The sequence below is a fragment of the Sardina pilchardus genome, chromosome 23 (genome assembly GCF_963854185.1).
Source record: "Sardina pilchardus chromosome 23, fSarPil1.1, whole genome shotgun sequence".
NCBI classification, from domain to species: Eukaryota; Metazoa; Chordata; class Actinopteri; order Clupeiformes; family Clupeidae; genus Sardina; species Sardina pilchardus.
Window position 1 is genome coordinate 14,520,949 of NC_085016.1, and position 24,662 is coordinate 14,545,610.

Sequence of the window (24,662 nt, forward strand, 5' to 3'; positions counted from 1 at the left end):
AGTCTGCAATTATTTGTGTTTCCATTGTGAGAAGTTCTAAAGCGACCTAAATAAGTGTACCAAACCGTACTGTTTAGTGTCCTCTGCGCAGTACTAGGGAGCTAACTGTGCTTGACCTCTGACCTCTGCAGGTGTGGGAGGTGGTGAGGCCTTACATGGAGAAGTACCAGCAGATGGAACGCCAGCAGTGAGCTCTGCCATCACTCATAATGCATTGGGCGTGGTTACCCAATTGATATCCAGGAAGTGATCAGTCACGTCAATCATGGATGGCCTCAGTTGTGCTGCACCTGCGCCGCATGCAGGCGACCCGGGTTCAATTTCCACCCTGTGGTCTTGTCTGGATCCACCCCAACTCTCTTTTTTACTTGCTTACAGTCACTTCGCTACTGTCCTATCATACCGTAATAAAAACATGGAAAGCCCCTGAAAATACTTTTTTTTTTAAAATCATGGATTCATTTATATAGATTGTTTTATTTCTGGCTCAAGATGAGAAAACAGTAATCCAAAGGATGACATGCTAAAGTAAAATAGTTATCTCCAGCACGGTCCTTGGTGTTACACACAGGAAACAAATAGACAAGTAACAGTAACTAAAACGACATACAGTATTAGACATCTTGATCATTGGAATTGTGTTTGAGTAGTTTATAGTGAATGTATATATTGGTGTTAAATTGAGCTCAAATATCCATAATACCCACTGTATTAACATTTCACTATGTCTGAAATGAAAGACAAAAGAAAACTAAAGCATTTCCTGAAGGAAATACCAGTGCATGGAAAGTTATTGCTATGGTTATGGTTATGGTTATGGTTATGGTTGTGGTTGTGGTTATGGTTATGGTTATTTAGAAGACGCCTTTGTCCAAAGCGACATACAAATAAATAACAATACAAATTAAATTAACAGTGAACAATTACAAAATAGGGAGAATAGCAATATTATCAATTAAACAATTATTTTAAGAACTAACCTAATGAGAAATAAAACAATGCTAGGGTACTTAAAGTGATTACTATGGTGTTGCGAGGCTAAATTAAGTGGTTACTATTCTATAAAAAGTGGTTCCTAGGTTGGTCACTAAGGAAATCACGTCGGTTGTTACTTATGTAATTATAGGCTAGTGGTTGCTATAAAAAGTGTGATTTTAAATATAGTTTGAAAAAGTTATTGAAATTGGGAGAAATAGAGAGAGTGATAGAGAAAGTGAGAGGAAGTGAAGAAAAAGAAGTGAAAGAAAGTGGGGATGACAAGTGAGCTATCCAGTTCAATGGCGAGCTGCTACCGCCGAGCTACAGCCAAATTCTATACTCTTTGCTACAGCTGGCCTGCGAGCTGCCATGGTCTGCTGCATTGAAGTTGCTTAACTGCTCTCAAGGTGTTATTCATCTTCACTGTCAAGAAAGCTCTTGCATCAGTGGAATTGAGTTCTGAATAATAGCCTACATAAACCCTGTTTCAAAAGTGCCGTAGTGGCGTCCATATAGTAGCCTAAACGTAAACAAAATTCACTGGGAGTTAGAATGCTCGTCTGTTTCGAACTTCAGAGCGTTATTCTATTTTTCAGTGACAGCAGAGAGGGTTAAAGCGGAATGAAGGCAAAGATCCTTAAATATTGACTCCGCTTTAACCCTCTCTGATGAAGAATCTTTGGTGTCAGATTGAATTTACGAACGCACCCTTTGTGAACACTCTGAGCAGGCGTCACAGTAACTTATATCGCTACAAACCTTTTCCATCACATTTAGCCTATAGATATCCGTGGCGCCCAATGAACGGATCTGGGCATTTTTTCAAATACGAGAAAATGAACGTCTGGTTGCAAGACCACGTCTCATTTGAGAAGTGGTAGGCGCTAGCCAGGCCAGGCCAAGACACTCATGACAAGTAAATCTCAGAGGCACTTACACATACTGTAGCCTCATGAACCATACTTTTGACTATGTTTCGCTACGCTTCTCTTCGGTAAAGAGTACTAGGAAAATTAAATTGATGTACAGTACGTCAACGAGCGGAACCAGGCTAACTTACAATAAACCAAAACAGATTACATTCAGGGAAACAGTCAAGGAAACACAGAGATATTATAGTATTCTCATCCCTTCAGGTCCCTTTCCACAGGTGTATAAAATCAAGCACCTAGATTATGAATGCAGACTGCATGGTGCTTCATTAATACACCTGTGGAGAGGGACTTAATGAAACCCATGAATAGCTGCAAGCAGCAATGAGGGGGCCAAGCTGTCCAATATCCAGAGTTGCAATGGCAACTGGATTGCTATTACATTAGACATAAAGCTGCGAGCACTCATAGCAAATTTAATTTGTTCTCTAGTTCTCATTGTTGCTCATAAAAGCCTTGCGCTTCAAAAGCATGCTAGAATGAATTCCGTGCATGCAGTCAGGTCAATTATCAGTAAGTAGTTTTCAAGGAAGCACTTGGACAAGCCTTTCAAAACAAGGCAACAGAAAACTGAGTCGGAGAACTAGGCATTACCGTTACTGAGGTGAAGTTAATTTGATGCTGGATATTTGGTAGGCCTATTACCATTTCTTCACAGTAGGTCCATACCAATATTTGGTGAGTCATTTGGAGACCCAGGTTCAATTCCAACCTGTGGTAATTTCCCAATCCAGCCCCATAGCTCTCTCCACTCGCTTCCAAAAGTCCCCCCCCAAAAAAATACTTAAAAAAGAGTAGTGAAAATCAGTGTGGGATTTGCCATTCATGAAGCACCTGTACTACCTTCTCTCTATACATACTGTATTGAATAAATTAAGTGTCCCTTTTTCTGTTATTCCTTGGCCGCGTTTCCTAAATGCGATCTTTCTTAAGGACTTAAGAAGGCTCCAAAGAAGGAATCGCTAAGAAGGAGCGCTAAGATACGGGTGTTTCCCAAACGCATTCTTAACTGCCTTCTTAGGAGAACCTTAAGATCAAGCCAAAGAAGCTCATAACGAGAGCTGTTCACCAAGGTGGTGCTGAAACTGAATCAATCGATGCCAGGCAAATCAATCACCCACCCCTTTATAAGCCCCCAAGTCACACACAGTGCCCCGTGTTCCCCCTACAGGTGCAAATAGGCTACGCATGTATCATATGTGCGTGTGTGTGTGTGTGTGTGTGTGTGTGTGTGTGTGCAGGCCCGGGTGGCTAATTGGGAGATTTGGGAGGATTCCCGCCGGTGGTCCATTAACGTTTTGTGCCGGTGTGAATATCGTGAGCTTAAATATACTGTTTCTGAAGATAATTTGCTGCGCCCTTGCGGCACTTCTGCAGCCTGGGCTGTGCGGTCGAGGCTCCTTACACCTATAGTCTGCCAAAAAACTCAAACTAACTGATCAAACAGGGTGATTATCAATATAGCGTAGGCCTATTTTTTATTAGCTCAGGCCATTCATATATTAACTCATGCAAGACGCATCCCATCTCTCTTATAGATAGTGTGGTAGTAGGCATGTGATGTAGGCCTAGGCTAGTCTATTTTACTGTAATATAGCCGAGAAGATGTAACCCTCCAGCCCATGTGGCCTGCGAGTGGGGTGCACGTATGCATTAATGTAAACCGGACTTTTACATCGCAGATTTTGGCAAGAGTAGCAGGTGAAGCCTCATTGGATTAGGTTCAGCTGAGTTCAATTACATCGGTTTCCTTGATATCTGTGAAATGCCACAGGGTTGTTGATATTTTTTGTATGTGAGGTACTATAAACTCATATGCAGATGTGTTGAAAACTTAAACGTGTAATTCAATATTATTTTTTAAGTCTTTGTTTCTTGCGCCAGTGGTCCACAGCCAGTTTAAAAAAGTGGAGGATATACATTTCCCTGACGCAGCTTGATCACTAAAGCCTAGAAATCTAGGTGCCCCTAGCGGCAGGCTATGATCACTGAGCATTTGATTGCTAAGAAGGCTGTTAAGAGTGGGTCAGCTCGATCTTACGTTTCCTTCTTAGTGAAATATCTTCTTAAGCTAAGAGCGACTCTGGGAAACACGTTCTTCTTTCACAGCGTTCTTAAGAGCGCTCCAATGAAGATCTTAGCGTTAAGAGCTTCTTAACGTGTTTGGGAAACGCGGCCCTTGACTTTAGGAATCACTTTCATCTCTTTATCTATAGTAATTTCCTGTGTATTAGCCACATTGTGTAAGCTGCAGGACGGAGTTTCATGCAAGTCTGAAGAAACAAAACCATATTAATGCCACATTAACTGAACCCGTGTATTAACCTCATAGCTGAAGAAACTTTGCTAAATCAATGTATAAGCTGCAGCATACACTAACCCAGAGCAGTGAGCTGCCTGCCCAACCAGCGGCGCTCGGGGAGCAGTGAGGGGTTAGGTGCCTTGCTCAAGGGCACTTCAGCCGTGGTGGACTGGTCGGGGATCCAACCGGCAACTCTCCGGTTACAAGCCCGAAGCCCTAACCAGTACACCACGGCTGCCCCTAGTGTCCTCTGCGCAGTACTAGGGCGCTAACTCTGTCCTTGACCTCTGACCTCTGCAGGTGTGGGAGGTGGTGAGGCCTTACATGGAGAAGTACCAGCAGATGGAATGCCAGCAGTGAGCTCTGCCATCACCCATAATGCATTGGGCGTGGTTACCCAATTGATAACCAGGAGGTGATCAGTCTCGACAATCATGGATGGCCCCAGTTGTGCTGCAACTGGCTGGGGCACCTGCGCCGCATGCAGGCGACCTGGGTTCAATTCCCACCCCGTGGTCCTGTCTGGATCCACCCCAACTCTCTTTTTCACTGGCTTACTGTCACTTCGCTACTGTCCAGTAATAAAGACATAAAAAGCCCCAGAAAATACTTTAATTTTTTTTTTTTTTTTTTAAAATCATGGATTCATTGATTTATTTAAATAAGTAAAAGTAATTAAGTAAAATAGTTATCTCCAGCACGGTCCTTGGTGTTACACACAGGAAACAAATAGATAAGTAACAGTAACTAAAAAGACATACAGTATTAGACTTCTTCTCTTCGGTGTTTGTAAACTTGATGCTGGTTCTCTATCATAAAGTTGTTCAATAGGCGAACACACAGCCTTACCCTAAAGGCGTATGTTATTTTGATCTGTAAAAAATGTCACTTGCAGCCATGGTTAAATTCTGCTCGCTGCACAAATTTGTTATAACAAACATATTATAATATAATATTCAGTATTCATTAACGAATGCTTAGCTGATGTTTTCCCTTATGAACCTGTTTCTAAAACAGGCCTACCTGCGGGCATGTAATTGGGCTATTGAGGTTTTCTCGCTTGTCTGAACGGCCACTGCTCTAGTTTCTCTAAACTGGATGGATAAAGGGTCATCAAAATGCATGATGCATTTTATTTATTTATTTATCATCATCTGTTATGCTGAAATCTGTAGGCTGGTTTTAAATGATGTGGAGAAGATTAGTAGGCCTATAAGCTAAATAAAATCTACCTAAATGCAGCAGCCAACTAGGCCTATAGGCCTATACTGTAATACGATGGACAAACGTATTTATTACACACATAATAGATTGGTAACGGTAGCTTACTGAACCATTTTGAGACTTAGCCTACGTTTCGTGCTACCTGATAAATAACTGAGAAATATTTAGAACAGCATTGGTAGGCTAGGCTATGCTCTGAATGTTAGGGGGTGAAAGAGCTATCATATTCTATCTATTGAAGTTATGTGACACACACTTGGACGATAGGGCGCTAGGCGCGATTACAATAGGCCTCCGCCTCCCCCTACTGCGAGGTAAGGGTAATGGATATTTGTGATATCGAAACTAGACGCTCGTAGGAGATGAATGTTCAGAAGCTCCGCCTAGAGGCTGTGTCGCAGGAACGCGCCACTGGACGCTCAGTTCATTGTTACACTGCTCCGTGTGAGACGCATCAAGGCTGAGATGGCACAGAAACAAGAGGTAGGCTATGTGAAAATTGTCATCATAAAATATATTTAATATCAATTTAAATTTGATGTCAACGTAATTAACTGCATATTGCTTCCCCCCATTACTAAATAAATGACACAAGGCTACCTATCCTTGTAAACCGGAGCAGTTGTATGGTTGATGCGAATGAAAACTTTCATTTTTTTGGGAAATTTTGACTTATATGTAGGCCTATGCCACATACAAATAATGTATGCCACAGCCACACACAAAAAACGCGCCTTACTCCGTGGCTTCACCTTTGTCAAATATTTCGCAAAGACCTGTAGAATTAGTTGTGCATAGAAGTTTTTAAAATAGGCTACTTTAGGATATTTCCAAATGTTTTCCACGGGCAAGTCTAAGCTCTAAAATTCTCCATGTTGACGTGAATATATCTGGTACACATAAGTACCGTTATTTCCCTAGTTAAAGTGAATATGTCTGGTCTACGACTAGATTTGCAATGGGCTAATGGTTCATAATATGATGCAATGCAGTGTCATGTAATGATAAATAACAAAAAAGAGTAATGAACAATAACCTTGTTCATATTTTCGGGTCCAAAAGATGCACATATTATGATATTTTATTATAATGTATTTCGGACAAAAATATATAGGCCTATTTAGTTTTATTGCGCACAGGATGTGTCTTATCTGGACTCGCCTGGGCGTAGATGATTTCCACGATGCGGAAAAGGCATGCAGCCAAAGTGAAACTGAGTTTTCGAGCTACCATGTTAAAAAATGTTGAGGTCTTCTTCCGCTATAGGCCTACTCAAGTTTTATGAAAATCAGGCGGGTGGCCAATTTTTGTGTAATTTGTACTCAAGAGAGCCTTGGTTATAGGCTACTTCTGCGTTTCTTTCTTTCTTTTTTCAAAATAAAACGAACGTTTACAATTAGACGATGTGCGGGTCCATAATATGATGCAATGCAATGTCAGGCAATACGAAATAATAGGCCAAATATTTTTTACAAATAAATAAATAAAAATAAAACAATGAACAATAACCCTATTTCAAATTGCACATGTTCTGCTCCAGAAAGTGCTGTTATTATCTTTAATTATAACCTACACAAAGCCCTATTGATTGTGCAGGATGTAGAATATCCTGAGCGTAGTAGGAGTAAATGATTTCCACGATGCGGAAAAGGTATGCAGCCAAAGTGAAACTAAGTTATCGAGCTGTTGCGAGATAAAAATATAATGAGGTCTTCTTCCGCTTCACTTTTCCGTCAAATGTCATGAAAATAGGACAGGTGAACCTTTGCGTTTCTTTTCTTTTCTTTCTTTCTTTCTTTTTTTAATGAACCTGAAATGTATGATGATGTACAGTACGATGGGCTATGGTCAATATGATGCAATGCAATATGCAATGACAAATAATAGCAATAATTAACAATAACTTTATTTCAAATAGCATATGGCCTGCTCCAAAAAGTGTATCTGTTATATATGTATTAATTATAACCTACAAAAATGTAGGCATATATAAAGCCCTATTTATTGTGCATGCTGTATCTTATTCGGAATAGCCTACATGATCTGCATGCGGAAAAGGCATGCAGCCAAAGTGAAACTAAGTTACCCGGCGAGTTAACATAGAATGAGTTCCTCTTCCGCTATACCTTGCTAATGCTAATTGCTAACACAGTGAAGAGATTTTTTTTTTTTTTTTTTTTTTTTATATATATAAAATTAACCTTGCATAGTCCTCATTAGTAGGGCTAGTCCTACTAACATTATTCTACAGCACATATTATATACGTTTGCAAAATGTAAGCCTATCGTATCTGAACATGTAAAATTTTCGTTTTCAGGTCTATGATTTTTAGTTTTAGACAAGACTATATGCATGAATATATCTAAGAGAAAGCTTAATTGATGTACAATATGAAGCCCTTGTTTCATTCTCTGAAGTGTGTGTGTGACTTACAGTACATGTGTTGTTGGTCCCTACAGACTGATGAGAAGACACAGTTGGGAGGAGATGAGGGCAAATATGTTCTCAAGACCCCCAAGGTAAACATGTAAGCCCACAAATAACCTGCAGATTGCAAGATATAAGTTACAATTTTGTTACAAATGACAGTTGAACCAGCTTTTTACAAAAAACAGACCAATTTCATATAATGAAACACAATCTCAATGTGTGTGTGTTTGTGTGTGTGTGTGTGTGTGTGTGTGTGTGTGTACATGTGTATGTGTCTACGTCTGTGTGTTACATATCTATGTATGTATGCATGCGTGCGTGTGTCTGTGTGTGTGTGTGTGTGTGTGTGTGTGTGTGTGTGTGTGTGTGTGTGTGTGTGCGTGCGCGCTCACTCTGGCCCTGTAGGGCACCAGGGACTATAGCCCAAAGCAGATGGCCATCAGGGAGAAGGTGTTCAACACCATCACCAACAGCTTCAAGCGTCATGCAGCCGAGACCATCGACACACCGGTCTTTGAACTGAAGGTACACAGGGGAGCCTTCACACAAATGAAATGACTCTACCTCTAATTCTACTAATCATGAAAAAACAAATAGGGCTTTTTATTCACATGTACTGTTAGCCTGGGTTTTCCCATACTGCCTTGCGCGGTGATTTCAATCCCGCTGCTAAGCCAGTCTGGAAACTAACGCCCAAATGTTCGCCTGATGTTGGCGAACCAATCACAGAACATCCGAGAAGTTTTCGTTGCCTTCTTGCGTCTACATTCGACGCCAAAGGATTTACGGCAGCCCTTAGCGTTGCATACGAACGAGTTGGGTGAGCTATGCGTATTTGATAGACATCCGTGGCGCCCAATGAACGGATCTGGGCATTTTTTCAAATACGAGAAAATGAACGTCTGGTTGCCAGACAACGTCTCATTTGAGAAGTGGTAGGCGTTAGCCAGGCTAATGTACTGTAGTTATGGGCCCACATTTAAATGAGTCAGTGAGCAAGTGTATCCGGCATGAACTAAATGTGGTATGTGGGAGCATACCACTGTCCCACCAATGTTTACGCTTACAGTATGATATTAAATTAGCAAATTGATTTTGTTATAAGCCTCAATTAAATTGATATTTAAACCCTATGCCGTTCTTAAACCCTAATATTGGATGCCTGTGTTGTTTGTCTTTCAAGGAAACATTAATGGGGAAGTATGGTGAAGACTCCAAACTAATCTATGACCTGAAGGACCAGGGAGGAGAACTCCTGTCCCTCAGATATGATCTCACCGTATCCTTGGACACTGAGTTAATGATTAATTAGTTAATGATAAATTAATCAGATGCTACTACTCTGATATAGCAGCATAACACAATACAGCCCTTAACTAAATCTGTGAGTCAGTGTTTGCTTTCAAGGGGAATTAACCTGTCCTATTCATGTAGTAACTGTACTGAATAAAAACGAAAGTGAAATTACATTTCTCTTTACAGCCAACCTCTGCCTCCCACTTAGCGGCATTGCTACAGAGTACATGTGTGGGCAGTTAGAATCATTTAGTAGATTTGTGCTGATTCTAGTCTGATATAGGCCTACCAGTCCAGGGCCTTATACTGTCTATCCAGTCATGCACATGTCCTTAACAGTGTACCTCAGGTGCCATTTGCCCGTTACTTGGCCATGAACAAAATCACTAACATCAAACGGTACCACATCGCCAAGGTGTATCGCCGTGACAACCCAGCCATGACCCGTGGACGCTATCGCGAGTTCTACCAATGCGTGAGTCTGTCTTTCCCTCACATCTAACCTATGGTAGACTATAGGACTAAAGTCGTTAGCCATACCCATATTTCACACCATCTGACATGTGAGGTAAAACACATAAACAATGCAGAATTAGGCTATCCTGCTGCCTGCCATCATTACAACTAATGGGCATGGCTAGGCACTGCATCATGTCCACTTCCGTGTCCAATTCTAACGGTTACAGTGTTGTGTCAAACTTAACATGAGCAAAATGTGTAAAGTTGTATGTTACGCTGTTACGCTGTGTTCTACCACAGGATTTTGATGTAGCTGGGCAGTACGATTCCATGATTCCTGATGCAGAGTGTCTAAAGATAATCTACGAAATCCTGTCTGAACTGGATCTGGGAAACTTCCAGATCAAGGTATGTGTGTGTGTGTATGTGTGTGTGTGTTGATGATTGGTAATCAAGAGAAAAGGGAGAGCTTGCTTGAGTTGAACGTGTACATATTTGTGTGTCGCTGATGAGAGTCACATCTACTTCCTGTTGTTTCAGGTGAATGACAGAAGGATCCTGGATGGCATGTTCAGCGTGTGTGGAGTTCCTGATGACAAGTTCCGTACTGTCTGCTCCTCTGTGGACAAACTTGACAAGGTGAGGCATACACACACACACACACACACACACACACAGAAACATTGAGTCTGAATTGGTGAGTCTGAATATTAATCACCTGCGGATTTTGCATATGACCACCCTTAATGTAGCTAATCTTTGGAAACAGGAAGTCAGAGTGAAGGTTGTGTGTGTGTGTGTGTGTGTGTGTGTGTGTGTGTGTGTGTGTGTGTGTGCAGTGATGCCAGTAACGCGTTACTTAGTAACGCGTTACTGTATTTTGACCACTTTTTTCGGTAACGAGTAATCTAACGCGCTACTATTTCCAAACCAGTAATCGGATTAAAGTTACTCATCCACGTCTCCGTGCGTTACTATTTTTGTCATTTACATTTTGCTTTCTTCTTGTCCTGTAGACTATGCTCACGTTTTCAGCATGAGGACAACTCATGTGTAGGCATAGGCTCCACGCAGCGACACAAACGTAAACAACAATGCAGGGAGGAGAGGCGCGTTTCCTAGATGAAAATACAGTCAGTCGGCATATTTTGAGTTTGAGTCATCTACACATGACAACATTAAGGTACGTTGTACACTCTGTGTTGGCGACAAAGTGCAAGGCCTTTCTAGCTAAACATCCCGAGTTCGCATAGCGGCTCCCTGACGCACGCAACGGAGAGGGAGAGAGGGAGAGAGAGGGTGATGTGTGTGCCCGACGCGCATCCAAAACAGAGCACCCTGACTGGGCTGTTTCGGTATATCAACCGATATGTTTTCAGTGTAGGCGGGCTTTTTATCTCTTTTCTCCCTAACTAAATTAATAAGTTAAATATGGTACAGTAGCGTCAGTCAGTGCCCCCAAAAAGTAACATTTAAGACCGCATCTACGAAAGTGTATGAGTCTCACGAAATAATCTTGCACACTGCACTGTTAGTAACAGTGATTTTAGCATCGCCCATGGTGGATTAAATGATTGCAAAAGACTTGTCGAGGTGAGTTTAACAAGTGTAATTTCACTGCCATATTCTAAATGGCCACAGTAGAAGGATACACGAAAAGCCCAAACTACCAAAATCTTCATATTTTATTACCACAGTTTCTATCTATAGGCCTTCCTTATTTAGTATACTGACTAGACATTATTGAACAAACATTCATCTGTAGGCTATTTCAGTATCTCAATAGGTTAAAGTATTTTTTAGATACCTCCCTGAAATAACTTTTTGCAGGTTGTGATGTCTATATTGTTGATGTTACTGTTAAAATGCACTTCCAATAAAGTGAGTATTGGCGAAACCGGTTGCCATTTTTATGTTGAGGCGGCGGGGGGCTTAGTTTAAAAAGTAACTAAGTAATCTAACTTAGTTACTTTTAAAATTGAGTAATCAGTAAAGTAACTAAGTTACTTTTAAAAGGAGTAGTCAGTAATCAGTAATCAGATTACTTGTTCAAAGTAACTGTGGCAACACTGTGTGTGTGTGTGTGACTGTGTGCGTGTGAGTGAGTGTACTGCAGTGGCGGTTGCCGCTTCTTGGAATAGGGGAAGCTCTGATAAAAAAAAAGATTAAATTCATATTATGAAGGTGCTATATTGCTCTTTGAGTGGAAAAAAATATCCCAAAACCCAGAATAGACCAAACAGAGTTCTGAGACATGGCGGCTGGCTTGGCTACATTTGACCAGTTAACATTGGGGGGAGTTTAAACAGGTTATTTGGTAGCCTACTAAAGTTACTTCTCTGTGACTACTCTGTCAAAGGTCATCAAATGTCTTGAGCATCCTTCAAATGGGGTTCAAAGTCTATGTATGAAGTTTGGTGTAGATACTGCACATGAAAGAGTTGCTGAGAAATGAGCTCACTTCCTGTTTGGCGGCTTTGCCACTGATCACTGTAGATGCCATGGGCTGAGGTGAAGGATGAGATTGTGAAGGAGAAAGGACTCCCAGAGAGTGTGGCAGATCAGATTGGAGAGTATGTCAGCAAGAAAGGTAAATTAAACACACACATGTATTTGGTCAATGACTCACAGCAAAGCAAACCACATAAACACACATATTTGCATGATGTAAGATATATTGGATATTAAAAGTAACAAGTATTTGGCACATGCTTTCATTCAAATCCACATAAATGTATTGCTTGGGAATGGAACCTGGGTCTAACTCTAAACAACATCATCTCCTTTAAGGTAATCCTACTATATTTGTACCCTTGCGTGTGTGTGTGTGTGTGTGTGTGTGTGTGTGTATGTCGGTTTAGGTGGATTGGAACTGGCCGAGACGTTGTTGAAGGACCCTAAGCTGTCAAAGAGTGAACCCGCTTGTGCTGGCCTCTCGGACATCAAGCTCCTCTTCAAATTCCTGCAGCTCTTCAACATCACAGACAAGGTTAGAATCCTCCATAGTCCACTGGAGGGTGGGCATTCAGTATAATAAGCAGGTGATATAACTGTCATCATTATCCACACTGCAGGACAGAAATAATAATTGCAAATTGTGACACGTCATGATGTTGAGGAAAGTCACTCCTAAGTTAATAGCTTTGTCCTCTCTACTGTCGTTCTCTTTTCTCAGTATTTGTTCCCCAGCAAGTTTATTCTCTATTTCATATATTTGTTTTGAGTGTGAGTCTGTTTTTCTTTACTTGTGTTTGTGTGACCTGCTGTACATGCCTGTCTGTTTGTCCGCGCAGGTGGTGTTTGACTTGTCTCTGGCACGCGGGCTGGATTACTACACCGGTGCCATCTTTGAGGCCATGCTGGTAGGCAAGGAGGGCAGTGGCGGCACTGAACAGGACATCAACGTGGGCAGTGTTGCTGGGGGTGGCCGCTACGATGGCCTGGTGGGGATGTTCGACCCCAAGGGCCGCAATGTTCCGTGCGTAGGTTTCAGCATTGGCATCGAGAGGATCTTCTCCATTGTGGAGCAGAAGACCGAGGTGAGAGCTTGGATGTTGGTTTTGTGGACTATCCTGTAGTATGTATGTATGTAGTAGTACACATGTAGTAGTACACATATGTCATATGTTTTCAGTCACACTTGGCATAGAGAACAATCAGTTTGTGTTCCTTCCTAGAATGAAAGTATATTAGTTGCTATGATCTGAATATCACCGTGTGTCTCTAGGCTTCCGGTAAGAAGGTGCGTACAACAGAAACACAGGTGCTGGTGGCCTCAGCTCAGAAGAGCCTTCTTGAAGAGAGACTCAAACTCACTGCAGAGTTGTGGGATAAAGGCATCAAGGTGAGTATGAGCATGTGTGTGTCTGCACATCTCTGCATCTATGTCCACATGTTGTATGACCGTGTGTGTGTGTGTGTGTGTGTGTGTGTGTCAGGCGGAGGTGATGTACAAGGAGAACCCTAAACTCCTGAACCAGCTGCAGCACTGTGAGGAGACAGGCATCCCGCTGGTGGCCATCCTGGGAGAGCAGGAGCTCAAGGACGGCATCGTTAAACTGCGTGACGTCGCCAGCAGAGAAGAGGTCCGCAACTCCACCACCTTTAAAGCAGTGCTATGTTGTTATTATTTTCACTGTAAAACAACTGCTTCGCACTCATTGCGATGTTACACTGACTTCTAATATTGAGAATGGCTTCACTGACATTGACGACGCAAAGATAGTGACTTGGCACTTTCAATTTATGCCACATCTGATATGATGATAGTGATGATAATATTCCACTTGTGTTTGTTTACAGGTGGAGATCAAAAGAGCAAACCTGGTGGAGGAGATAAGGAAGAGATCCCCTCAATAATAATACACCTACTGTAAATGGATCAAAGTTTAAAATCAACAATAAAGACATTAAAAAAAAATTCCTCACATTTTATGCGGTAATATTGATGCATGGATGAGGATGGGCGATGTGGTCAGTGGTGTTAGCTCGACGGTGTTTTAGTTTTCAGTCTGTCTAGATTTACAGTAAATGTAGCTCTGTCATGAGATGAGAATGTATGATGAGAGTGGAAGGGATCTTACACACCAAGCACACTGTGCCATGGTGGGCCAAGACTAGCCTGCCTTGTGCGGTGATTTCATTCACGCTGCTAACTTAGGCAGTCTGGAAACTACGGCCCTAATTTTTGACTGAGATAGGGGACCAATCACAGAACAGGGGGGAAAGCAAGACCATGATGAGCTATGCACAGACGCATTTGATAGACATCCGTGTCGCTCAATGAACGGATCTGGGCATTTTTTCAAATACGAGAAAATGAACGTCTGGTTGCAAGACCACGTCTCATTGAGAAGTGGTAGGCGCTAGCCAGGCCAAGACACTCATAACAAGGAAAGCTCAGAGGCACTCACACATAGCCTCATAAACCATACTCTTGACTATGTTTCGCTACGCTTCTCTTCGGTAAAGAGTACTGAAGGAAAATTAAATTGATGTACAGTATGTCAAGGAGCGGAGCCAGGCTAACTTACAATAAACCAAAACATATAACATTCATGGAAACAGTCAAGGAAACAGAGATATTATATAGTATTTTCGTCCCTTCAGGTCCCTTTCCACAGCCACTCAATGAAACCCATGAACAGCTGCAAGCAACAATGAGGGGGCCAAGCTGTCCAATACCCAGAGTTGCAATGGCAACTGGATTGATATTACATTAGACATAAAGCTGCGAGCACTTATAGCAAATTTAATTTGTTCTCTAGTTCTCATTGTTGCTCATAAAAGTCTTGCGCTTCAAAAGCATGCTAGAATTGAATTCCGTGCATGCAGTCAGGTCAATTATCAGTAAGTAGTTTTCATGGAAGTACTTGGACAAGCCTATCAAAACTGAAAAACAAGGCAACAGAAAACTGAGTCGGAGAACTGTGATATTTAACCAGTTTTTCCCTAAAGTAAAGCTATTTAGGCTATTAACAAACTTTACCCCCGAATAAATTATCGTCGCCTATCTTGCAGTTGGTGTGACTTAAACCTTGCCCCTTATTCAGTTTTAAACATGATGCTAGAATATCACAAATGTTTTTTTAAAGGGGTAACACTTAGGTGTGCTACACATCTAGGCATTACCGTTACTGAGGTGAAGTTAGTTTGATGTTGGATATTTGGTAGGCCTATTACCATTTAATTTCTTCAGTTCAACAAAGTGGTACATATTCATAAAACATTGACAAAACACTGCAAGAGCAGAAGACACACACTAGGTCTGCACACATTAAAAGTCCCCATAAAAGCAGAGGGCCTCTTCAGTTAAAAAAAGTGAAATGTAGTAAAATATTGCCTACAGACTAGAGGTTAAATATGGCCTACCTCTGTTGCTTTGTTTATAAGATGTAAATCTACCTTATCATGTCATGTTTAACAGGTGTGACATTTACATAATTCAAAGCATGTTCAGGAGCTAGGTTTACTCCCTTGATGCAGTATGTGATGAGATCAAACTTGCTTAACACTTTTAGGAGGCCCACAAGTGTTGGGGCCCTCATTTTCACTTTGGGGGGGAGTTTAAATAAGTTATTTGGTAGCCTACTACAGTTATTTCCCTGTGACTATTCTGTCAAAGTAATCACATTTCTTGAGCATCCTTCAAATGGGGTTCAATGTGTTGGTGTTGATATATGAAAGAGTTGCTGAGATATGAGTTCAAATCCTGTTCGGCGACTTCGCCACTGATTTCGTTTTTCAAAATTTTGAAAAATCCTAGAAAGTATGTACTATGCTGCTGACCTGCCTGTTACATCTCATAGCCTAAATACTAGAGTTGTACAAACTAACCACCAAATAAACCTATTAAGAGCCACAGAATGTGGCCTTAAAGGAACACGCCACCGTTTTCTAAAATAGGGTTATTCACCATCTGATGTGTTGCGTGATATCTCTGTACCCAAGTAGTTATGCTTCACCCTAATATAGTCCCAAGTCAGTACCTGCCTAGGAAATAGCCTCGTCTTAAGAGCCGTTCATTCCAAGAACGATGACTGTAACGATAACTACAACCATAACGATAAAAGCGTTTACACCGACCAACGGCGTGTTCCTTTAAAGCAACCCAATGCAGTTCTATTACCTTAATACAATAACTTCAAACTCATGTGGAGAATGACGTCTCAATGCCTGTCCAGAGTTCTTGATATTGCTTTAGGTGATATATGGGGCAACCACAAATCTGGTTTTATCATTTTAATTCGAACATAGGAACAATAGGAACATTGCCCTGCAACATTGCTAAAAAAAGATGCGTTGTGTACAGTAACATCAGCCTGGGAAGATGCATACACAGATGCATCACAGTCAGCTGTCACCAAAGTTCTACAAAAAAGGAAAACGTATACAGTAAGTGTGGGTGAGCAAGTAACCAGGTGGTTGAGTGAGTGGGTTGGTGTGAGAGAGGGAGTGTATAGTTTGTGTCAAGAGCATAGGTTTGCATATAGACCATAGTGTAATGTCCAATCCATACCAATATTTTAGGATGACAAAATGTCTGTATCAATATTTCAGCAAACTTATTTGCAGGTGCTAAGCTACCATATTTGGCTTTTGCATCATTTTGTACCTTTTCCTGCAACCACAAAAGAGAAGTTCAGCACATAATGGGGAACTTAGGCAGACATGTCCAAAGAGCAGTCATCTGTTTGGCTACACCACCTGCCAAGAGAAGATAGTGTTGAAAATGAACATTGCACTTTTTGGCTTCCCTGTTTTGTTCCTCCTTTGACAGGTTCTTCTACACAAAACTTGGCTGATATTTCTCTTGGCAAACAATCTCTTCCTTGCTTTGTCAATGTCAGTTGTTTTGCTTTCACATGCCATGTCATTTTCTATTGCCTTGGAATGTCACACAGTCTATCAATCAGGCCATCATGCAGACAAAAAATAGACTGTGAAGATGGAGATAGCACAGCAATGCAGACTCACTTTCACTTTCATTCTGATGTCATCTTGCCACTGCTGTCAAGCTGAGAAAAGGAGAAAGGGGGAGAGAGAGTGAATCTGAGAGAGAGAGAGAGAGAAAGATAATGACTGATGGCACCCTTGTGGAACATATACCCCAGTGAAACTCCTACAGCAGATAGGTCATCTCAGGTGTCTTGTTAGTACAGTAATTTCCCGCATATAAGCCGCATTGTGTATAAGCCGCAGGAAAGTGTTTTATGCAAGTTAAAAGAAACAAAACCATATTAACTGGCCCCCTGTATTAACCTCATAGCTGAAGAAATTTTGCTAAATCAATGTATAAGCCGCGGCTAGTAGTCTGGAAATTACGGTAGTCTGATGCGGGGCCTGTCTGGTGATGGAAACGTTGTGCAAATCAACCGGGCCACATATGATATTAAATTCCTAATCTGACACTTTCAATTTGGCCCCCTAATCATACCTCAATGTACAGTAATTGCCTCATTTACGCATTTCCTTGCTCTCCACCTGGTGTGTGGTGTAATGGCTGCCAGGCTTCACCAAAGTGGGACCAAAAATGGTCTAGTGTGAATGCCTCCTACTGTAAGTGTCATTCGTTTTTTGTCATGACAAGTTAGATAGATGATAGATAGATAGATAAATACTTTATTGATCTCCAAGGGGAAATTCAAGAAGTTAGGGTTAGACCCTAGGGTTAGGGTTTAGGGTTAGGGTTGATTTGTTCATGACAATGTCATGTCATTCTTAGATACCTACAAGTAAAGTGTTACCAAAAAAAGTTAAATCTCACATGGGGTTATTTACATCAATTGTTCCACACTAAATGTTGATGTGTGAACACAAAATCTGGGTTTGTTTATATAATTTGATTCCCTCTAAATGTTGCTGTGAACACAAAACGACTCCAGGGATAACAGAAAAAAACCTATATCGATTCAGGCGGTGATTCGGAACTAAATAGGAATGAAAGTGCTCTTGAAGAGAGATTCTGTTGGGGTGTTTCCTCAGAGATGTGCCCATGTTTTACATCAGATGCACTTTCGTTTTGGGAGTGTGTTGGTGGAAAAGGGGATACCCTCCAAATATTCTCCATTTCCTGTGTCCCTGAGAAGACTTGACCGTTGAATTCTCATCTCTTCTGGATTCAAAGATATGGATATCAGCTCTTCATCTGTGAGGAGGGTGGAGGCAATGGAGTCGTTGAAAGTCATGTCGGAACACTTCACCGTTTTTTCATATAACAGAGTTTGGATCCTAATGAATGCTTTGGGCTAGCTAAGTGCTATCAAAGTTGCGACACGCGCCAGAGCCAGTGAGTGCACGCATTGAAACGTGAGAGGTATGTATCAACTCGTCTTAATTAAGGGAATAACATAGTTTAATATGAAAAAACGGTGAAGTGTTCCTTTAAATAACTTGTCTTCTTTTATTTATTTGACTTTGAGTTAAGCCTTGGTATATTGTTCCTCTGACAGGTTCTTGTAATGCATCTATTAATGGACTGATATTATTCTTGGCAAATAACTTAGCAGACATTGACACTGACATTGTCATTGTCTTATCAGTTATGTAACCGTTTCACCCGCAGACAGTAGCTTCATTATCAAACTTGCCTGTGTGAAAAGAGGAACTCGTTACTGTATGAAGTTTCCTCTGTATGTGCTGCAATGTATGTTACACAATTTACAACCAACCATATTGTAATGTATTGACATAGAAAAGTTAATTGTTCATTTTGAAGAAATGATGATAAACTTGCCCATGGGAGGACTGGGTTTGAGTTTCTTCCAAACAGCACGGATCAAGGGAAGGCAGATTCAAGTACTCCGGTGGAGGATAGGTGCTTGCCTGGGCAGAGATGCCAGTCTAAAATGGGGGGCCTGATTTTTTTTAAAAGAAATATCACATTGCCTTCAATCACACTTTATTGCCACTGGTAAACGATGCTGTGTGTGGGGGTGGGGGTTGGGTTGAATATAAGGGTGTGATGGGTATTTAAGATTTGTACAAAGCGCTTTTTGTAAACTACTCCATAGCATGTCTCCGCAATAGACGTTCCAATAAAAGAATACGTTGATTGACGGTGTGCCTTTTTCTTGTAAGGTGTGGCTACTTTTACTAAGCCATATACTTTCTGGCCGGTCTGGCACTCTGAGAAATGTGAAAAAATACTGAGTGAATCTTCTTCCCATCCCTGTGGTTACAGTGCAAATTATACCATTGTTCATATCTCTTTTCTTCTCAAGAGAAGCTCCCACTGTGTTCATATACAGTACGTGTGCAGAAAATGATTGATAGGGGCACTAGCAGTCAGAAGCATCCAAATAAGTCCTTCCAACATCCAAAGAACTCTTTATGCAACTAGGATGACTTTGCAACTAGTTTGGACCATGAAAACTTACCCAACTTCCTAACAAGCTGGGTGTACTTTGCTTCTCAGTTGTCTGTTAGTGTACACAGACATAAATTAACAGGACATTTGTCATATCTTATCTATCCAATAAAAACAAGCCTTCATTGTTTGACTCTCATTCTGTTCTCTGAGCAACATATAACTGTTATTGATCTGAGGTAGTTTCTAATCTAATTGCTATCACAAAAATTAAAATAGCTGGCAGGAAACGACAGTCTGAACTGCTAGCCATTCACTTTAAGTTAATCAGACCACTGGACAGACAATGGGGCGGGGTTCTAATTATACACATCTGTGATTGGTGCTTTCGTTGTGAATGATGGCCGGAGCATGGTATAGGACATGGTTAAAGGACACGGATAAAGGTTAAGGTTAGGGTTGGGTTAGGTTTAGTCAGTTTCGAGTAGAAGGTACAAGAGCGTCATCATGAACATCATTCAGAACTCTCGCCCCATTGTCCATCCGGCGGATCTGATTTAGACACTACCTTCAGGAAAATAGTAATAATAACAATAATGTCAATACAATATCAACGATCAATAATGAAAATAAACCATATATCCACACCATAACTCATGAACAACCTCTTCATTAATGTGTAAGCTGAACAGATATAGCTTTAGACCCCCCTGGAGAGACCCAATACTATCGCAGGAACACAGAGCACTACTGGGCAACTAGGAACCACAAAGGAAAAGAGTCTTGAGTTTATGGATGGTCAACTGCCATAATGACATTGTTTATGGCATCAACTGCCACAGCTCATAGGCGTGGAAAGGAAAGACAAATATTTAATGAACAAAGCCCACACACCCTTTCAGACAACTACACGCTTTCATTTTCATTTTACACAATGTTCTAGGTCTGAGGTAGGTACAACAGGCAGGCCATGACAGGACTCAACATAGTCTTCAATTAAACAAACCAGTTTTCCTTAAATTGCAAGAATCCATCTTCTGGCCATCAGTTATGTTTCTCACACTTGTCAAGTGCTCACCAGAAATGAGCATTGCAAGACACTCCTCTCCGATCTAAGACAGGTTCTCTTCGAGTTGTTTGGTTTTTCGATATTTACTTTAACTATATAACATCCTGACTTGCATCCTCCTATGCACATTTCATTCCCAAATAATAGCCAACAGACACGGGACTCGTCTCACAGCTCTATTTGCAGACAGCCTTTCTCCTCGGTCCTGAGTCCTCCATCTTGTGCCCCGGAAATCGTTCAAAGCTCAACGTCATCAAGGATGTCTCCTTTATCCAATCGCAATCAGAGCAGGCAAGACTGAGGCAAGACCAAGGGGGACAGACACAAAACTATAACAGAAAAGGAGAGCACTGGGCATCTCATTCCACCACCAAGGAACCACAGGAAAAGTGTCTTGAATTTGACCTAGCGTTTATGGCTGGTTGACATAACAGGCACTCATTAGAAGACTGCAGGGGGCTGTTGGGGATGTAGATCTTGATCATTGAATTAAGATAGCAGGGAGCAGATCCAGTATGTCCAGGTCAAAGTGAGAGATTTAGAAAGACGTTGCTACGCAACACCTGGGCCCGTATTCACAAAGAATTTTAGGGCTAAAAGTAGCTCCTAACTGGCGAATTTAGGGAGGAACTCCTAAAAATAATGGGCGTGTCACTCCTAACTTTATGACTCCTATTTTTTTTCACTAAAAGTTATTCACAAAGCATTTTAAACCTAAAAGTAGCTCCTAAGTCTAGGACAGCGTAAAAGAACTCGAGAGGACTTCTAACTCACTAAGACCTATTCACAACCCGCTTTTAGTGGCATTTCACGTCGCGATGTTTTGAAATGACCGACCGTGCAGTGCAGAGCTCGCTGTCATGCAAGGGAATAAATGTGCATTGCAACTAAGGATGCAAATGCAATAATGCCACCGACAACCAAAACCACCATTGCATGTAAACTAAATGTAACGTCTCATTGTGCCTAATTCAATTAAATCACTTCTCCTCTTTGCAAATATAGGCTACGTGTTTTCATACAGATTAATTTAAAACATGTTGCAAAGATACTGCTCCAGTCCATAGTGTTTCATTAAGCCTAGGCTTGCTTTACTCTTTATTCATTAAGGCTATGCCTATTTATTCATCATCTTCCATCCTTCACAGCCCGACATAGCGCACGCATTCTCACCAGCTAAGACCTAACACCTGTCACTCAACTCGTCATTGTAGGGGAGGTTTGCCATCATTCCCGCGTTATAATCACCAGCCAATCAAGATGGTCACTTTCATCAAGCTCGTGCATGAGTAATTACGTCAACCATAGCAACAAAGACTCACTTTTAGTTTAGGAGTGGGCGTTTCTCCTTACTAAAAGGAGGTCTGAAAGGCTTTGTGAATAACTCTTAGGGGAAAACTCCTAACTAAAATCTTTTAGCGCGATTTAGGAGTACTCTTAGTGGTAAGATAAGATGCTTTGTGAATACGGGCCCTGAAACTGTCCATCTCTGTGGCGAACTATCTATTTTGTCAGCGGAAGCCACAAAATGGCAGCGAAATCATTTTTAAAGACCCATTGTGTTCATTTTTTTTAAAAAAAAATTGGTAAGTAGCTGTATATTAAGCAGGATAATGTACTGTCCGCCGGTAATTATCGGAAAATAAGTCCCTTCAGGTCGAAGCAAAAATGCTCCGCTGCAGACAGGTATATTATCCAATAAGGGGTCATCCCTATATGTTCCCCGGGTCCTGTTCCTCGGTTTTCTCCAAAAGGGTCAGTATGTTCCCTGGTTGCAATACATACCGGGGAACATAGGACCCTTTTTTGGAAAACCAGGGAATATAGGACCCTTTTTGAAATTAAGAAAAAAAGGGTCCTATTCCCTGGTCTCATACAAAGTGGGGAACATACAGTAGGACCCAGGGAACATAGGTACGCTCCCATCCATTAACACATAGACTTAAAGCATAATTTAACTTCACGGTTTTGCGGATCAGCAATCCCCTTGAGGAGTTGAGGAGGCCCTTGGACAGATCAGGGGTTCATACTGTATCATTGGTCTTTTTGTCTATCCTCCCTCCCTTCCTTCCTTCCTTCCTCCAGTTCATAGCTTCACCTTCTAGTTAATGTTGTTAAGGAAACAAAGAAGGAATGATAGGAGGATGGAGGAATGATGGAGACAGATATGAGAAATGAGACCTGCTCTCTCACGCATCATTTTCAAGAGACGTCAATTACTGATGATGCTGTGCATCACCTCTTAGCCTAAAATGAACAGACAAGCCTAGCCCACCACTTCAACACAAGCAAATAACTGTTATTTACCACCTGTCACAATATTATCAGTTTATAATGGGGTATCATAGGAACAAAAGTTGTGATTTAGCCAACAAAAATAAATCAGAGGGGGCATATGCCGCCTTTCTGTTAATGGGCATGATGCCACTGACCACAGAAACCAAGGTTCGAATCCTGGAACAAGGTTCTCCTGAATGCACTCTCCATCTCTCGCGTCCTCTCTTCCCTTCCACTCAAAGCCAACAATGTACAGTGACTTCAGAATAGAATAAGTTAGTGAATGTGGACAAGGTGTGTCTTTTCCCTTTTGTATACTGTGCATTGTATGAAATATCAACACAAACTAAGCAGGATATCCTCCACTTAAGGTTATTATGACCGCACATCCCAGATTCAGAAAGAAAAAGCCAGCCAACTATTTGATCCAATCATTTAGTAAACCAGCTCATCCAAATTAGCAACCAGGTAGATCATAACTAGTGACATCATTTGTATGAAGTGCGCTGGTAGAAAGAATACATGGTACTTTTACTTTCTGGAACCGGGATGTCTCCGCCCCTGATGACCACCGCGGTACTGTTCTTCAGTAATTTTGTGTCAACAATTCTCGGGACACTATTTCGTGGGCTGCACAAAATACACGCGCACACACAGACAGATACACAAACATAGACAGTCTTACATGCACAGAAACACACACACACACACACGCACACATAAACACACTCACACACACATAAACACACCAACATGCATACACAATCAGGCACACACACACAAGCACACCCCATTACATTACCCCCACATACACACTCACAAGCGAACACACACGCACACACACACACACAGAAGCACACATATACACCAAAACAAACACAGACTATGCACACACTCATTTCGAGATAGAGACTAATTGACAAGCGTGATTTATTTTTGCAGAGAGAATGTGCAGGACTGAGCGGCAATCATATTTTGTACCGCTTTGCAGTACATCTGGGTTTTCATGGGCATAGGATCAGTGCTTCACTCACTTCTCACACCCTGCTCCGATGAAACGGGGAAAGGGAAAAGAAAACACAGACACTCAGAAAAAGAAAACCTCAACAAAGAAAAACACTGTGGCTGTATTAATTGGGTGTACAGTATGTGCTGTCTGTGGGTTGCTATAGTGTTTGATAACATGTAGATGTAAGGGAACCACAAAAAAGAGAGAAGAGACTAAGGCACTCCTTAAATGAAATGTACTCCTAGAAATGTAACTTTTTTGCAAGGCAAATAAACCGACGCGTTTCGACTTACGTCTTTGTCTGGGTTCGAAACGCGTCGGTTTATTTGCCTTGCAAAAATGTAAAATTTCTACAACGGAGTGCCTTAGTCTCTTCTCTCTTTTTTGATAGGTTAATGTAACTAAGTTAATGGGTTAATAAGTTAATAGGTTAATGTAACTAAGTAACTAAGGATTTTGAGATACCAACATTTGTTGAGTAAGTTAATGTTAATATTATATGATGGTGGAATAATGTGTTTTGCCAATTCCAATAATATGCAGCATGTTTTCTTTTCTGCTGTGTAAACCCTAAAACCATTTCTCCTTCTACAACCTGCTGGATTTCTTGTAAACCATGTGATTTGCATTTCATCACATACTCAGTTCAGGTGCCAGCAGCTTACAGCGACAACTTCCTCTTTTTCTGCAGAGGTGACACTGGCTTGCATGTTCACCCTTTGTAAAACTGTGCACTTATGTTAGACCTCAGGTCAAATGTTGCAGGCACTTGCAACGTCTTTGATGAACTTCTTCTGCCACAATAGGATGTGCGTTATCGGCAAAGCTTTTTTTTTTAAATATATTTGTTTATTGAAATATCAAATCACATATATTC

At 41.2% G+C, this 24,662-nt stretch overlaps 1 protein-coding gene, 1 long non-coding RNA gene and 1 pseudogene across 2 annotated transcripts; 2 read left to right on the forward strand and 1 right to left on the reverse strand.

The window, feature by feature from the left end:
* Positions 1-422, forward strand: part of LOC134071319 (histidine ammonia-lyase-like) — a 9,886-nt pseudogene extending 9,464 nt beyond the window's left edge.
* Positions 423-5,827: 5,405 nt separating this feature from the next.
* LOC134071494 (histidine--tRNA ligase-like) lies at positions 5,828-14,051 on the forward strand. The gene is made up of 13 exons (XM_062528237.1): positions 5,828-5,919; positions 7,897-7,956; positions 8,273-8,392; positions 9,051-9,146; positions 9,513-9,638; positions 9,923-10,030; positions 10,163-10,261; positions 12,119-12,212; positions 12,484-12,611; positions 12,916-13,161; positions 13,350-13,466; positions 13,561-13,707; positions 13,925-14,051. Exons 1-13 carry the CDS (start codon positions 5,902-5,904, stop codon positions 13,979-13,981), a joined length of 1,416 nt encoding a protein of 471 aa, XP_062384221.1. The 5' UTR covers positions 5,828-5,901; the 3' UTR covers positions 13,982-14,051.
* Positions 14,052-16,473: 2,422 nt separating this feature from the next.
* Positions 16,474-17,659, reverse strand: LOC134071685 (uncharacterized). Its single transcript, XR_009937112.1, has 3 exons — positions 17,099-17,659; positions 16,737-16,828; positions 16,474-16,492 (listed from the first exon to the last, which is right to left on the reverse strand). It is a non-coding gene; the product is annotated as an uncharacterized LOC134071685 (long non-coding RNA).
* Positions 17,660-24,662: the final 7,003 nt, after the last annotated feature.